This window comes from Ctenocephalides felis, unplaced genomic scaffold, assembly GCF_003426905.1.
Source record: "Ctenocephalides felis isolate EL2017-DRISC unplaced genomic scaffold, ASM342690v1 CF-g0.4_SCAFFOLD_03572, whole genome shotgun sequence".
NCBI lineage: Eukaryota > Metazoa > Arthropoda > Insecta > Siphonaptera > Pulicidae > Ctenocephalides > Ctenocephalides felis.
Window position 1 is genome coordinate 13,765,333 of NW_020539726.1, and position 17,168 is coordinate 13,782,500.

Here is a 17,168-nt window from a genome sequence, read left to right on the forward strand (position 1 = left end):
TAAAATATATTTACTAATCCTAGATAATATAATTATAATAGATATTTATTACAGCCACATACCCTTCTTTTTTAATGATGATCTTCTGCTGCCTGCTGAAGTTTTAGATCCATTCTGACCACTTTCTCGACTCGATGAAAGAGAAGAACTCTTAACACTTGTGTCACAATAATTTGGAATTGGCTCAGGTTTCTTGAACTGTAATTTTATTATTTAAACTAAATTATTCAATATAACAGAATTATATGAAGAACGTTAAAATATTTTTCTAAAAACAATCTTGAGCAAGTTCTTGAGTAGTTCCGGACAGATTTATGCAAGATGTGTACTACATGTAGTATAGATTTACATTCATTAAAGTAAAGATATAAATTTAAATATATACTTATATCTCACTACTTAAAAATATACAAATAGTTCCATGTAAATATACACCCTGCTCGTAAACTTGTAGCATTTCTAAAGTTTCTGCTTTTATGGGTAATTTAGTAAGTATTTATTTATTTTTGCTCTAATAAACGTTGACCACCTTCTTCCCCCCAAAGAATTCGGAAAATATAGTTAATTTGAGCTATAAATACATAAATGATTTAAAATAAGGTTTTACTTACATATTTTACAGCAGATTTTTCATCCCATGTATCCACAATTATTTCTAGTAAATCATTATACATTGAGAGTATTAACTCATCATCAATACTAGGCTTTCTTCTTTCTTCTGCTAAATTTCTATCAGGAATGACATGAAAATCAACAGTGCTCTTTCGAAAGAAATCACTGTCACTTTTGTGTAAAGAAGCATGTGATAAACCTCGCACTTTTAGTAAATGGTTTTGATAAAACATATTTACGCGCGAAAAAGATTGGGCAGAATGTTCAGAACTCATTTTATCAAAAAATAGGTTTAATATGTAAAATTAAAAAGATAGTGTTTTGTTTGAAATATCTTTATTATCTAAAAACAAATACTTTATAAGTTCATGAACTTTTAACTTTTCTGAGTACAAATATTTCTAAATATTTAGACATTAGACTAGAGTGGATATTTTTGAAATAAATATTTTCCAAAAAACAATGTAAAACTATTGGGACATCAACTTCATTTTATCAATTCCACCAAATATTATTTAAAAAAATCTTTCAATATAAGTATATACGAGAGATTTATGAAAATTATGGATGTTCGAGAAATAGATTACCATGTATACATTTTCTTTTTGTATGTGATACATTACATATGGAACCGTGAGTTTATTTATTTATTTTTTTAAAATTAATTTTAGTTAAATTATTCAACATGATAAAAACTTTAATTTTCTGTAATGTGCAAATAAGTATGTATTAACAATATATTTAGAATTTACAAAAAAAGATGTTTACAGTGCAAAATCACAATAAAAATCATAAAAAAGAAGCATATTGTGAGTAATTTCAATATAGCACGCAAATGAAAGTTCTTTAAACAAAAATAGGCTTTGCTTTTATAAAAAATCACCAAATAAAACAAACAAAGACAAAACGCAAGCCAGAATTGTATTTTGTTTTTAAAATTTAAAGCGCTTTAAATACAAAACATTCTTCCCTTATCGTTTTCTTGGTCATATCAACAAATAGGTTAGACCAACTTGAGATTCTTATGGAAAAAATCACTGTACAATGTTTTGCAGATAATACATCATAAAGATATCAAATCACTTTGATATATCTTCATCGATATTTTTATCAATATGCAGGGTGAGACTGTAATTTCATCTTCCTGACAACTTGTCATTTAAGTCAGTTAAAAGATCTTCATTCATTCAATACAAATCGCAGTATTGTGATACAATTGCAATTTCATCTGGGTAAGGTGCATAGATCAATATGCAACAAAAGTAGTCAGAACAATATTCAAACTCTTTACATTCTCATCAAACCAAGTTATCTTTAATTATCTTTAGCCAATCATAAATATTTTTAAATCAAGATTCATGTAGCAATCTTTGATAATGAGGGAAAATTTCACTTGTTGGCACATGCAAACTAAATTCCAGTGCTACTAGTACTGCAAACTCAGATGCAATCAGGTCTTTATGATTTAAGCGAAATATATTTTCAGTTTTCTGAAAAATATTGACCTTTATGTAAATAATTCTTTACAATAATTTTATATGATAAAAAATTTGAATATATCATATCCAGTATCATCTAATACCAGTTTAAATGATCAATTTCTTTGTGAATATTCACCATTAAATGATGAAATATCAAAATTATGAGCCAAACAATTATTTATTATTTTTAAAATCTGAACAATTTGTAATAAAAAAAACTATAAGTACATACCTCAATAATGTCCTTTAATGCTTCTCCTTTCACATCATTTAATTTTGCTGATAACAGCATACAAGCACCAGCACAGAGTTTCCTGTTATCCTTTGTTATTAAGTTGGACAGTATTAATTTTTCAAAATAGACAAATGCTTGAGCTACGGTGAGTAGATCAACACCACTTTCATTGCGAGCTATAACTCTCATTTCTCTTTTAATACTGAAAATTGAATTGCAAAATAGTTATACAGTATATAATAGTTTACAGTATTTTAGAGATAATTATTATGAACTTTTATTATACCTTCTTAACTTGCTTAAAGTTAGTTGAATATGAGGAAATTTTTCTCGAAATTTATCATTCAATTCCTTTTTTAAATCTGATGGTCTAACATAATCAATCACAGATGTAATATAAGAAGTGAATGTTAAAAGAGTTCGGTGTTTTCCAGCTATTAGTTCCGGATCATCCAATAAGTTAGGTGAGTAATGCAACTTCTAAAAATGTATTATATAAAATTACAAGTTAAAATTTAATCCTTAACAAAATTGAAGAAAGATACAAAAATTTTACATTATTATTTCATTTAATATATAAATATATGCTTAAAATAAAAAGAAATCAAAGATTGTGAGATTTTTGCTGCACCATTAAGTGGTGAAATAATTATAATAAAAAATAAAAGCATATATACCGTAGTAGATTGCACAACAGGTTGTGGATCTTCCCACTCTACTTTGCTATCTCCGATATGTGAAGCGCTATGATTTAAGACAGGAGGTGGAGAAGCTTGACTTCTCAAATTTAGCTCATGTGTTATAAACCTAACAAGAAAAAAGTATCATAAATAGATAGATATTCAATTACCTTGCTTCAAACAATTTTCACACATCACACCTTGATCCTTGATGGCATTTCGGAATAGAAGTTCTTACACCATCAACGGTATCACACTCCACAGGTTGTTTCCTAGCAGTTTTTGTAGGAACCAATAATTTTCCGTATGACATTTCCTAAATAATTCAATTTTAGACTATTATTTAAATTTTGAAAAAGATATATGAATACATAAATTTTGTTTTAGAGCATTTTTGAGTTAAATATTAAGCAACATCACTGAAATGTAAGTATTTAAGATATAACTCTATTATATGATGTATGATTTAATAGTATTAACAAATAAGTATTGAACTTAATACCTGCCCATTTTCACCTTTCTCTATACCCAACAAATCAAAAGGATCCAAAGAAACATCATTAATGCTTGACAAAGGTCTCGTACCTGAAGTATTGCGACGTCTGCCTCCTTCTCTACGAATTTCAGGCCTTAAATAATTATATTTATAAGCACATAATATTTGATATAATAAAATTTCTAGTATAAAATATATAAAGTTAAAGATAATAATTATTGTTTCACCTTCCATTCCTTGCACCTTTATAATATGGCAGAGCAGAAAATATCATAAAAGGTATTTTATTTTGTGAGACCAAAACCATACGTCCTTCTCTAAATCTATGAGATTCATCAGCTTGTATAAATCTGACTTCTTTAGGCTTTGCTTCCAATAGTATATTTCTAGCTCGACCTAAAATAAATTTATTATTCGCATATTAGCATAAATTTCATAATTCAAATAAATAAGCATAAATCAAATTATAATTAATAAATAAATTAAATATACATTTTTCATTTGAATTCATTTTAATTGCAGTTTAAACCACCTGACCAGTCAAAAAATGCTATTATGATAATTGTGTGATCTCTTTGTTTTATCAAAAAATGTAATCAGATTTCCATTGCCCATATTTATTTAAGAAAAGATAAGAAGTTATCTTGGAATGATTTTACATGAAAAAAACTATTTACAAATAAGTGAGGGTTTACTAAATAGTCAGGTAATAATGCAGAATTTGACTTAAAAGTATTGTAACAAATATTATTCATTATTATTCAATAATCCATTATTATCAAGATGTAGTTTAATGCTGTTATATAATATGTATAATCGCTTAAATTATAATTAAAAAAATAGAGACAAATATTATTATATTAAATTATAATGGGTATACGTTACAATAAAAGAAAAACAATTCTAGTTATTGTCAAATAATTAGAAATGTATATTTACACACCATGACTTAAACTCTCTGTACTACTATTTGGCAAACCACGTTCTAATTCTGTTGCATGGGCATTCCTTCCTGCTAATATTTGCGAGAAACTTCCAGTATTCCTTCTTGAATTAGATGTAAGTATATGCTTACGCTCTGAAACACTGCTGGTTCTAGATAATAATTAAGATGCAACTTGTTAAAAAACTATACAAGACATAATTATCAGTATTATATATTAAAATATTTGAAGAAATTTATAGCATTTATAATCAATTAAGTAAAATTTCAGTAAAACATTGATAAATTACCAAATGTGGCATATATCAGTGAGATTTGCAATGCATTATCGTTATGTGATTTTTCTCACAAAAGAATAATACACAAATTTGATTAAAGCTACATAAATTTGGAAAATTTTGCTGGTTTGTCAAATATTATATAAAAAAGCATACTTTATAATAATTTAAGACTATCCATAGATATGAAAAAATAGGTAATAGTTATATTAAAGCAAAATACCTATCCCTGGCTGGAGTAGAGCAAGCAATTGATTTATCTAGCAAAGGTAATTTAGACGAAACTAAACCGCTTTCAGAATCAGAACTATAGGAACTCCTTCTGTCCAGATTTTTCCTATGCTTAGTGTTAATTTTTGGACTATGTTTCCTTACACAGTATGAATCATTGTTTTCATTATCGCTCGTTGTATTATTCCATTCAATATTTTTGTCCAACTGTTTGTTATTTTCTGTGTCTTCTGAATTAACATTTTTTGCAGCCAAATATTGACACTTTTTACCCAAGCTTGTGTCACGATAAGTTCCATCTAATGATATATTAGATAAAAAGGATTTTGCTGCAATACGCCTTCTAAAATGAGCTTTCTTATAAGAGCAGGCCATGTTAGTATATTTATTATATAACTTATGAAATAATAAAAATCATTTTGTTTTCTTATATATGTTATTTATATAACATATCATTTTAAATTTATATATTTAATGTTATAAGGAGGCATTAAATCAAGCTAAGACTTTGACACTTGCGCACAATTCAGCCAGCATGAAGTTGCCGGCGAAGACAGATATCAAGCTGTCAAGCATTTCAGATGTCAAGAGCGCGTCGACCATTTTGTTCATTTTTATAACAGCGTTGCGTCGGAGTATTGTTTTTTTTATCAAGTACGCTTGTTTCATATTTAATATTAATATTTTTTAGCTTTTCGTTATGATTCATTTCTTTGTGTTTATTTTTTAATGTCCGTTCAAGTTTATTCGCTTTGGCTTCTTGATTACGCGCCTATTTAGTTCTTATTTTAATTTTAGGGTTATGTTTTAGGATTCTTTTCATTCAAAGATCATTTTAGTCTAGCTTAGATTTTATACAATGTTTTAGTTATAATTGTGTTTTAAAAAATTATTTTTACGCTTACGTTTTACGCATAGGGTTACATTTTATCATACAGTTACATATTTATAGGGTTTGGTTACGATCTTAACCTCAATTCAGTGGAAGCTAACTGAAACTCAAAAAAACAAATAGAAGGTTCAGTAAATGAAATAAAATTGAAACACTTTTGATGTTATAATACTAAATCGAAATACTTCATGTCTTGGAATTGACATATATATTTCGTTTTTTCTGCAATATTTGCTATGAGGGAACAAGATATATTGTATTTTAACGTAATATATTGTCTAAGGTAAAGGCTATCATCTTGGTATGAGACAATATAATAATCATAATAATAATAATACTTGTTTGGCTGTGATAATAATGATGTTGACAGGTTTTAGCTGTCAAAGTTATGAATCCAATACATTTCAACTTGACTGCTAACTTCTATTTCGTCGCCAACTTCATGCTGGCTGAAATGTGCAAATGTCAAAATTCTTAGCCTGATTTAAGGTGGTGTAATGTTATACGCGAGTTGCACATTTTCTTACAAGTCGTTCCATTGGTATTGCTTTTTTGACATTTTCTGTCACATTAGTTAGACGTACCTCTCGAATACTACTTACTCAATATTCTTTACAGAAGTATTATTATATATGTTTACCTTCAACCCAGGAAAACGCGCTCAAAGAACGAACAACACTTGTGGTGTATGGCCTCGTGCCTTGAGGCAAATTGCTGGAACTTCCCATGTTTTCAAATAGATTATTATGAATATTGTAACGTTTTCTAAAATTTATAAGAATTATATAATCTAAATTACAAAGTTAAAATTATTAATTTAAATTTAATTCGATACACAAAAAAAAATCTAAACAAATTTTTTTTTGAAAAAAAAATTAGACCAAAAAAAATTTTTTTTTCAAAAGCAATTATTTTGTCAAAACAAGCAAAAAGTTTTTTGGAACATTCAAATTAGATGCTTAAATAAAACTGCCAATTTTTGTCCATTTTGCTCCGTATCTCCAAAACGGCTGGACCGGCCTTTATCAAAAACTAATAACCACTTCCCCATCATTACGAATTGAATGTTTCTTGAATCATTTAAATCGGATAGTCCGTCTCTCAAAAACTCGATTTTTATTGTCTGCACTCTTTGCTCCGTATCTCCAAAACGGCTGGGCATGTCTTTGCCAAAAACTTATCAGCACATTTCCCCATCAATAGGAATCAAATGTTTTTTTAACCATTCAAATCAATTGATCCGTGCGCCCGAAAACGTAGACGAAAAAATGCCGACACACATCCATTTTTTCTGAGGTATGCAAAAATGTTCAGAAACCTTTGAAAAGTGAAGATATGCAAAAAATTTCTTTCTCGATTTTTGGCCCATTACTATAACTTACCTTACGGGAAGTTAAAAATAGTGAAGACTGAAGATATGGACTAAACATAATAAATAAAAATTGAAAATTCTAAATTCTAAATATTATGATAGTAGTGGAACTCATATTGGCTACTTGCCTAAAATAATTGTTAAAATTATCCTACACTTTTTCACAAATCATCTTAATTGCAATATATGATATCTATGTCTAGTATAAGCAATAATTTATAGCTAGAGTTTTAATCTAAAACTAGAAATGATATTTTTCGTTATCTAGAAATAATTTAAAAGTTATAACTTTATTTATCACATAAGTCAGATAATGAATATTCATTTATCCTAGACAATATTAGAATATAATTTATTCATATTGATATTATATTCTCATATTGTATAGTGGCGGAAAAATTGACCCCATATCAACTCATGCTTCTTTTATCTATGAACTCATGTTTCAGAAAATACCCGACATTATTAATAGATTATTTCGTAATTTAAATTTAATTTAATTCAATAAATATTAACTCTGAAAATCGAAAATGAAAATTTTTGCATTTCTTCATGTTTCAGAGGTTTCTGAACATTTTGGCATACCTCAGAACAAAATGATGTGTGTGTGCATGTGTGAGCGTGTTTTCAGGCGTACGGATTAACCGATTTGGATGGTTCAGGTTCAAAAAACATTCGATTCCTATTGATAGGGAGATGTGCTGATTAGTTTTTGACAAAGACAGGTTCAGCCGTTACGGAGATACGAAGCAAAGAGTGCAAAAAAAAGAAATTAAGTTTTTGAGAGTACAGAGTATCCAATTTCAATGATCCCAAAAACATTTAGTTAGTAATGATTAAGAGAAGATTAGTCAAAGGCAGCTCCAGCCATTTCAAAGATAATGAGCTAGATGTACAAAAAATGGCCGTTTTCTGAGAGAACTAAGCATTCGATTTGAATGATCCTCTTATGTTGACAAAACAAACGCTTTTGAAAAAAAAATAGTTTAATTTTTTATTAAAAAAATTTTTTTTTTGATATATCGAAAATAAATCAGATTTTAATTTTAATTCTGGCTACAGCTGTAAACCTCACTTATATACTTTAAATAAATGATTTTAACTTTGCAACTCAGTTTATATAATTCTTATAAATAATAGACAATGTTACAGTATTTATTCTAATAGATTGGAAAACATTTAATATTCCTAGAACATTTCGTTACGGTACAGGAAGTTCCAGCAATTTGCCTTGAGGCACGATGCCATACACCACTAGTTTTATTTTTAAATCATCACTGCATGTAAGTCTAGTTCACAGATGTGCTTTATGTAAAAAAAATATTTCAAAAAGAAGTGCAGTCAGTGCAGTTATTCTCTTTGAGTTTTGAGTAAATTGATTTTGAGATCTCATACTATGTTTATTTTTATTTATATTTATAACCTACAAAAATATTTGGATTATTATCAAGAAGTCAAAAACTCTAATTTATAATATTAAATTTTTTTTTAGTAAATAATTATAGTGGATAAATAAATAACAGTTAATCTAAGAATATAAGATCCCAACAAAAAATATATAAAAGTTATTATGTTTCTATTAATTAATATGATACGCATAAACAACGATTGATAAAATGAACTAGCTAAAACAATTAATTTTACTATGGTTCTAAAAGTTATAAATAAATAATGCATTGGATATTAAAATATGGCAGCTTCAAAAATGTATGTTGGTTTCCTCATATTATGCTCAGCTATAATTCTTGTTGTTTATTTACAAACGCAAATAACAAGTTTATCACAGAAGAATGATCATTTAGGTATGTTTTAAATTAAAGTGATTTATAAAATAATTTTTCAATATACTGCAATAACACTACATCATTTTAGAGAGACTGGTTCAGAATTTACAACAGACGTCAGCTCAAAATGTAATTGCAGCCAATCAGAATGTTAATAACATTAATAAAGCAGATGATATTATAGTTATATATAACAGAGTCCCAAAAACAGGATCGACAAGTTTTGTTGGTGTAGCATATGATCTATGTAAACGGAATGATTTTCGAGTTTTGCATATTAATGTAACCGCTAATATGCATGTAATGTCATTAGAAAATCAGTATAAATTTGCCCATAATGTTTCAAAATGGAACAAGTTGAAGCCAGCTTTTTATCATGGACACATAGCCTATTTGGATTTCTCGAGGTACAGTTCAATATTTCCTCTGTTCTTCAACTAAGCTTTAGATTCCAGTCATAACCATTAAGAACATTACAGTTTGTGTATTACATTTTTCATAATAATGAATTTGGATTTCAGATTAGGAGGTCCTTCCAGTCCATTGTTCATAAACTTACTAAGGAAACCCTTAGATAGATTAGTTTCATATTATTATTTTTTGCGCAATGGTGATAATTTTCGTCCATATCTAATGAGGAAGAAACATGGGAATAAAATGGTATGTAACTACAATTATTCAAATATTAAATTTTTTGAAACTAAATTGACGTATACCTATTGCATTCTAATGTTGTTAGAAATTTGCCAAGTCATATTTGATTATAAGTAAATAGTTAGGTGCAGCCTAACTAAAAATACTAAAAAATAGATCCAATAATTATACTTTTGATTTATGCTACGATTTTTGAATGCATATGCATATATTTGTTGAGTCATATTTCAAAAAATGCACAACTCAATGTACTTGCTTTTGTATCCTAGTTAATGTTATTATAATGTTACATAATTATGAAGTTAATTAACGATAATTTATAAATTATCAATTTAAAAAAAGGTGCTAATAAATTCACTTTTGAGGAAGTATATATGGTACAAAGATTAAGACTCTGAAATTAGAATAGAAATATAAATTAAATTTTTAACTCACTCATTGTCTTGTTTTTTGTTTAATACTGTGGTTAATAATTACTTGAATTATTTGTAGACATTTGACGAGTGTGTAGAGTTAAAACAACCAGATTGTGATCCAAATAATATGTGGTTACAAATACCATTTCTTTGTGGTCATGCCGCAGAATGTTGGGAACCGGGCAGTAGGTGGGCTTTAGAAGAAGCTAAAAGAAATTTGATCAATAATTATTTTTTGGTTGGATTGACGGAACAATTAGAAGACTTCATTAGAATTTTAGAAAATTCTTTACCCAGGTCTGATTAAACAAAATACTAAAACACTATTATACATCTTTTATATTAGATTTATGATATATATACTTGTGTGCATTTATCAATCAATATTTTGTTTAGTTTCTTAGGAATCAATTCAGTCAAACCTCATATTAATATTTATTTATTTAATTTATTTAATATTACAATCATTTGATACTCAACATTCTATTCTCCAGGATATTCAAAGGCGCAACAGAATATTACCAAACGAGCAATAAGTCACATTTAAGGCAAACAGTCGCAAAACTTGAACCTATGGAAAAAACTGTAGCGGCAATAAAGAAATCTGCAATATGGCAAATGGAAAATGATTTGTATCAATTTGCTGCAAATCATTTTGCACATGTGAAGAAGAAATTTTTAACACCGAATGGTCTCCCTCAAACTTTTTTCTATGAAAAAATTAGACCAAAATCATTTTTAACATGAAGTTTATAAAATAATTTGGAAATATTATATCTAAATGTGCCATAAATTAAAATTTTGTATTTAAAATGAATAAGTTAAGAGTTTATAATTGATAAGATTGATATATGTTTATTAGAATATATTTTAGATAATTTATATCATGTGAATATTAACAGTTGTAGTTTAAAAAATTCAAATTAGTTTATTATTGTAACTAAAATAAACTTAGAAGCTAAAATAATTTAATAACAAAATTATTTTATCTAAATATTGTAAGAATCACTTTGAATATTCACGGCAATGACTTAACATGGTCTTTTTAAGTCTATAAAGCCAAACTAATAAAATTACATGTGAGATGTGTAAATGTGGTGTCGCATATGAATATTATGCAATTTGATTCAGACTAAGGCATTTACTTGGTGGTTTATAAAATAGCATTCAAACACAAGAACTGTAGATGGATTTATTTTATAGTAATTTTTTTTCACATGCTTCAACTAAAATATATTTATACATGAAAACATGTTGAATACTATAATAATGTGAACAAATTTCATTACATTACAGAAAGAAAAAACCAAAGTGAAGATAATCATGTCCCATGACCTCAGATTTTATTTAGAATTACTTAAAAAAAGTGACTTAAAAAAACTTTTCTAATTGTAAGATCAATCTCCCTTGGAATTGATAAAGAAATAAAGAAGTAATTGTAAAGTGAAGTTTTTAATTACATTTTTTATTTATTAACTTTTCGTAGGGTAAGTTATAGTAATCGCAAAATAATCGATTCGTATTGATAAGGAGACGTGCTGATTAGTTTTTGGCAGAGGCAGGTCTAACCGTTCCGAAGATACGGGGCAAAAAGTGCAAAAAACTGTAACTCAGTTTTTAAGAGAACGAAGCATCCGATTTTAATAATTAAAAAAACATTTTACTTGTATTGACAAGATGAAGAACTGATAAAATTTTTGGGTAGCCAGGTCTAGCGGTTTCGGAGATCTAGTAAAAAAAGTAAAAAAAAAAATTGGCGGTCAAAAATGATCATTAGACATATGCACATCAAATTATCAGATATTTTATAGAGATTTTAATAATGTGTATCAATTTTATTTATATTTCTATGGGTTCCGTAACATATGTTTGTCCGTAAAACGGCGACGCGGCGCTTGCGCGCTTCTATAGTTCGTCTCGCAGTGTCGCAGTTCGTAAAGCAGTGCGAAAGCTTTGAAAAAAAGTCCATAATTTCCAAAATATTTCAAAATAAAAAAAAAACATTTTTTCTAAGTTTTTTTTCCAAAAAAATTGAAAATTTCTCAAAAACCAATTTTTTTCAAAGTTAAAAAAAAAATTGGTACGATAAGTTCCAGAAATTTGCTTTGAGGCACGATGCCATACACCATTGGTTAAATTATCGTTTTATGACCATTGTGTTGAAATATTCTTATAAGTGAAAAACTACTAAATTTTTTAAATAATAAACCATCACCTGGTAGGTTTTAGTCTTGCACATCAACCAGGATTTTGGAAATGCAAAAAAATACTTGTTACTATAAGCTTCAATTTTTTTTGCAATTTTATTTATTCATTGAGAAGCTCAAAAATCAAATTGCGAGGCGTTTTCAACCTGCACTTCAAGTATCGGTCAGGCGAGCCGAAAAGTTCACTTTTATGAGCAAGATGTATATGCTGGTATTAAAACAAACTATGTCCTAAGAAGTTAAAATTGGTGTATGTGTTTTTCTAAGCGATTTATAAAAGGTGTGTGCAATTCCAGGCGATCCTGTCCAGCCTAAGCCCTTATCAGGCCCTGATGGGAATGATGCTATGGCGAGAGTGCAAGTAATCTAATAGGCGTAACGTAAAATCTTTATATTGTATATATAAATTATATTATGTAACAATTGAAAAATGAAATTATGGTAAAAATTGAAAAATGAAATTATGGTCAAAATTGATTTATTTATAACCTACAAAACTTGACATTAAAATAACTTTTTGAATTAATATTCATTCATTCAAAATTGTATAGGCAATTGCTTATCAGTATACTGATAAGTAAATAAATACATATGTATTTATTTACTTAATTATATGTTTGTTTCTATTTACACAATGGCTTGAGCCAATTACGCTAAACAATTGTTATGAAGTTTATAGTATAGTGTCGTATTGTTTCTACATATTTACTTGGCAATAAAAAATAAAATTTTCTCAAACTATTGAAACCATATATCCTCTATTTAAATGTATAAAATACCATTCTAATTCAAGTAGATTGTAGGAAGTATATTTAGAATTTACACATACCCGGAAGTTATTGAAACTTCTTGAGTTCGAAAACTTCATTTACACTTAGTTTTTATTTTTCGATATATTTTTAAATTAATTCAATAAAATGTTTTTTGTTATTGTCCAAGATGCATAGTTTCCATAGTGTTGAAATCACTATTATAGAGTATTAGGTAATATTTACTTATATCTATTATATCAACAATGTGAAATTTCCATATTGCATCATATTTATTATATGGTACGTACTAGTTCATAAAACAGTTTCATAGTTGTATATTGCAATATGCAAAAATTGCGATTGGTAATTTGTTGGTTTGTGTTACATGCGTTAATCGGTGTAGATGGCCGTTATGGGAGATACAAAAGATCAAAAGCACCATTTTTGAAAATAGAACAATGCAGAGACTCAGCAAGTATTGGCAATAAATATTTATAATTTTATTATAACTAGTTAAAATTTTATTATATTAATTTATTAATAAGTTAGATCATGTTCTCGAAGCAAAAAGTTTTTATTTCGACGTTGAAACATACTTCTGGGATTGTTTCAGCCAAAATGTCAAAATGAAAAGCAATAAACACGTAAATAATTTATTTTTTGTACGTGGTAACAAGCTCCAAAATATTTTACAATTTAAACATTATACAAACTAGTTGGTATTGGTATTTTGCCTTGAGGCAAGTTACATGAACTTCCCGATATGTGTAAATAATCGACTTAATCAATAAAAAATAATTTAATTTATGAGTGATTAAAAGTTATTACACACAATTGAAAACAAACGAACACTTTAACTCTGAGTATTTTTTAAAAGCAAATTTTCAAAAATCAACAATTTTTATAATTGAACCTGTTTCCGTAGGACTTTAAAAGTTTAGTATGTTCATTAAGATCAAATACTTTATCGTTATACTAAGTAAATCGTCTAATTTTAATTTTAACAAACGCCAAATAAAACTACTCATTTTCTCAAACTTTGATGAATTTTTAAAACTAAACTACTTGTCGTAAGGCCGTAATATTTCAATAAGTTCTATAAGACCATGATATATATCGTCAAAAAAAGTTCTATAAAAGTCAGCTTAATTTTTTTTTCAACAGTTACTTAATTACAAGAAAACGGCCCGGTAGATTTCCACCTAAAACTTATCATTCAGTATCATTCCAAACTAATATCTTTCGAACAGTTTTGTGATTTTTTGAAAGCGATTCGGTAGTATGGGCTTAAATGTGAACGAAAAGTTTAACACTTTTTAGTAAATTACAAAAAAATGCCTTGGTTAATCGTCGCACAAAACTGACAAACGATAGTCCTCATTGTGATACATCAAATGGCTTTTATACTTCTGAAATCGGTTCAGGAGTTTTGAGCCAACGTCGATGGTCTAATTTTGACAAATGCCAAAAAAAACAATACTAATTTTTGCAAACTTTGAAGAATTTTTAAAATTAAACGACTTGTCGTAGGGTCGTAATATTTTAGATTGATTCATAAGACTATGGTTATCTACCGCCAAAAAATAATCATAAAATCGTCGAAAAAAAATTTTTAACGCATTAACTTAGTATTAAATTAGTATCCTATATTTTTTATTTTTGAGTATATATGTTTTTGTTCACAATTGTGTGTTAATATATTTATTATATTTTTGTGAAGTGTTTAAAACATGCAACTTTTTAGATCTTGCTGAATGATAAGTCATACAGTGTTGAAATGTACAAAATAAACAATACTAGTATTTATTGCGACAATTTGACTGAAAAAACTATCACCTCATTTACCTTAAAAAAATTCGCTTCTGATTCGCACAAAGCCAAACTTAAATGCAGCATTTTACCAGTTTCATTACAAATATGTGTGGGCGTAAAATTTCAGATTTTCAGCCAAAAAATCTACTTGATTTGTTATAAATTTTCAAATTTGTATATATTATTTTACGCATTACAAGATCTGATTCACTAGAGTTTTTGAAGCTTATTGTATCCAACAAATGCCATAACACTATCAGCTAATAGTCTTTTTTACACCTTATATATGCTTGGTTTAAATTATTCAATATTTATTGAATAAATCACTAAAATTTTATTATTTAGGAGCAAAGCTGAAGAAAGGAGAATGGAATCTATTAATTTTACATAATAATGATATGCATTCAAGATTTGTGGAAACAGACGCTAAACAAAATGAGTGTCCAGACGAAATTAAGGCAGAGAACAAATGCTATGGAGGAATGGCAAGAGTTGCGACAGTGTAAGCAATATTTCTATTTTATAATATCGATTTTTTTTTTTAAATTATGTACATTTCATGTACATAGATATATACATTAGGGCGGGTCGATTTGTATGGGTAAAAAAAAAATCGCATACTTTTTGGGTCATCAGAATTCATTTTAGGGTATGGTTTCTTCAGCAAAGTATTCTTATCTTAAATCTAGTATCCGAAAATCATATGCGCCTAAGGACTTTTAAATCGACCCGCCATAATATACATTTCTCAGTTCTTAATAACTATTATCATGTTATCTGTTGAACTTCATTTAATGTTGCATTAAAATATCAAAAAGGTATTAATTGTTGACACGGATGTGATAGATTTCAATTCTGTAGTATAAATCTAAAGATTTATAATATTTCTATTCTATTTTAGGGTAAGGCGCGCAAGAAAAGATGCAAAAGAGGTGGTCCACCAGTTTTGTATTTAATGCTGGTGACACATTTGCTGGGTCACCTTGGTTCATGGTGCATAAAGCACCATTAGTTGCATTAAGTATGAATCTCCTCCGGCCAGATGCTGCGGTAAAACTATAATTTAGATATTATAATAAAAATAAAATATTAATTAATATTCAGAATAAATTTAATTACTTCAGAGTCTCGGAAATCATGAATTTGATTTGGGTGCAAAAGGTTTAGAAACATATTTAAATTTAACTTATGGATATCCGGTAGTTGCTGCTAATATCGACGTTTCTGAAGAACCTGGATTATTAAAGCAAAGATCTTTAAAGAGATCTGTGGTATATAGGGTAAATGGACGTTTAATTGGAATTATAGGATATGTATTACCTGATACTAAACTAATGGCGATTGCGAATAATATAACATTTAACGATGAAATTAAAACAATTAAAAGAGAAGCTGGAATACTGAAAAGAGGAGGTGTCAAAATATTGATAGCCTTGGGCCATTCTGGTCATAACATGGACAAAAAAATTGCTGCAGAAGTCAAAGACATTGACATCGTTGTTGGTGGTCATTCAAACACATTTCTTTGGAATGGTAAAGAACCTGACAGTGAGCAACCAAAAGGTGAATATCCTGTACAAGTTAAGCAAATGTATCAAGTAAAGTTGTACCAGTAGTTCAAGCATATGCACATACTAAATATATTGGAAGATTATGGTAACGTTCAGTAAATGTGGTAAAGTTATCAGAAGTTGCGGACAACCTCTGTTGCTAGATAATAAAATACCACAGGCTTTGATGTGGTTGAATTTATGAAAATTATAAAGGTCCTGTAGACAAATTAGTAATCAGTTGTGGTTATAGTATTCCTTTACTAGTAAATGGATGCAGGCAAAAGAGTGCGACATAGGAAAATAGTAACGCAAGCTATGTTACAAGCTGCTTATAAATATTTAGGAATAAATAGTATGATAGAAATTGATAATAATCATAAACCAAAAAGAATAAAACATTTGATTTAATTGTTCTACAAAATGCTGGAGGAATCAGATCCAATCTGATGCCATATGAAAACAGTACAGTTATTTATGGAATGTTAATGTCGGTGATGCCTTATGAGAGTACTTTATTTAAGTGTGAAATAACAGGCAAACAATTAAAAGCAATGCTAGAATGGGTTGTAACTAGGTTAGTACCATTGTATTATACACAGAGACTAATATAATTAATTTGCTTACATAAACGAATACGGAATTGAATTCTATTTATCGATTAATTGCAGATACACAGTGAACAATGAGCGAGGTGAATTTCCACAGTGGCAAATATAAATGTTACATACGATCTTACCAAAAGATAATGGCAGTCGTGTTATTGATTTAAA

General features: G+C 28.1%; 5 protein-coding genes across 5 annotated transcripts in view; 3 read left to right on the top strand and 2 right to left on the bottom strand.

The window, feature by feature from the left end:
• Positions 1-1,562: 1,562 nt before the first annotated feature.
• Positions 1,563-5,416, bottom strand: LOC113388135 (CDK5 and ABL1 enzyme substrate 2-like). Its single transcript, XM_026625537.1, has 9 exons — positions 4,949-5,416; positions 4,448-4,599; positions 3,732-3,900; positions 3,511-3,637; positions 3,209-3,324; positions 3,006-3,135; positions 2,615-2,808; positions 2,326-2,530; positions 1,563-2,102 (listed from the first exon to the last, which is right to left on the bottom strand). The coding sequence occupies exons 1-9, from the start codon at positions 5,329-5,331 to the stop codon at positions 1,962-1,964; spliced, it is 1,617 nt and encodes a 538-aa protein (XP_026481322.1). The 5' UTR covers positions 5,332-5,416; the 3' UTR covers positions 1,563-1,961.
• The window catches only part of LOC113388143, a 455,709-nt gene continuing 443,798 nt past the window's right edge, over positions 5,258-17,168 (bottom strand). Inside the window, exon 4 of the mRNA XM_026625546.1 lies at positions 5,258-5,299. The gene's annotated coding sequence lies outside the window, so the exon portion shown is untranslated. The remainder of the gene's footprint in view (positions 5,300-17,168) is intronic.
• LOC113388136 (heparin sulfate O-sulfotransferase-like) lies at positions 8,823-10,803 on the top strand (the record flags this gene model as incomplete). The annotated part of the gene is made up of 5 exons (XM_026625539.1): positions 8,823-9,022; positions 9,093-9,411; positions 9,526-9,664; positions 10,151-10,371; positions 10,569-10,803. Coding segments are annotated over exons 1-5 (1,026 nt in total), but the record flags the coding sequence as incomplete, so codon positions are not given.
• Positions 13,379-15,801, top strand: LOC113388137 (protein 5NUC-like). Its single transcript, XM_026625540.1, has 3 exons — positions 13,379-13,508; positions 15,191-15,347; positions 15,747-15,801. The coding sequence occupies exons 1-3, from the start codon at positions 13,379-13,381 to the stop codon at positions 15,799-15,801; spliced, it is 342 nt and encodes a 113-aa protein (XP_026481325.1).
• Positions 15,812-17,115, top strand: LOC113388138 (protein 5NUC-like). Its single transcript, XM_026625541.1, has 4 exons — positions 15,812-15,895; positions 15,970-16,443; positions 16,788-16,972; positions 17,067-17,115. The coding sequence occupies exons 1-4, from the start codon at positions 15,836-15,838 to the stop codon at positions 17,113-17,115; spliced, it is 768 nt and encodes a 255-aa protein (XP_026481326.1). The 5' UTR covers positions 15,812-15,835.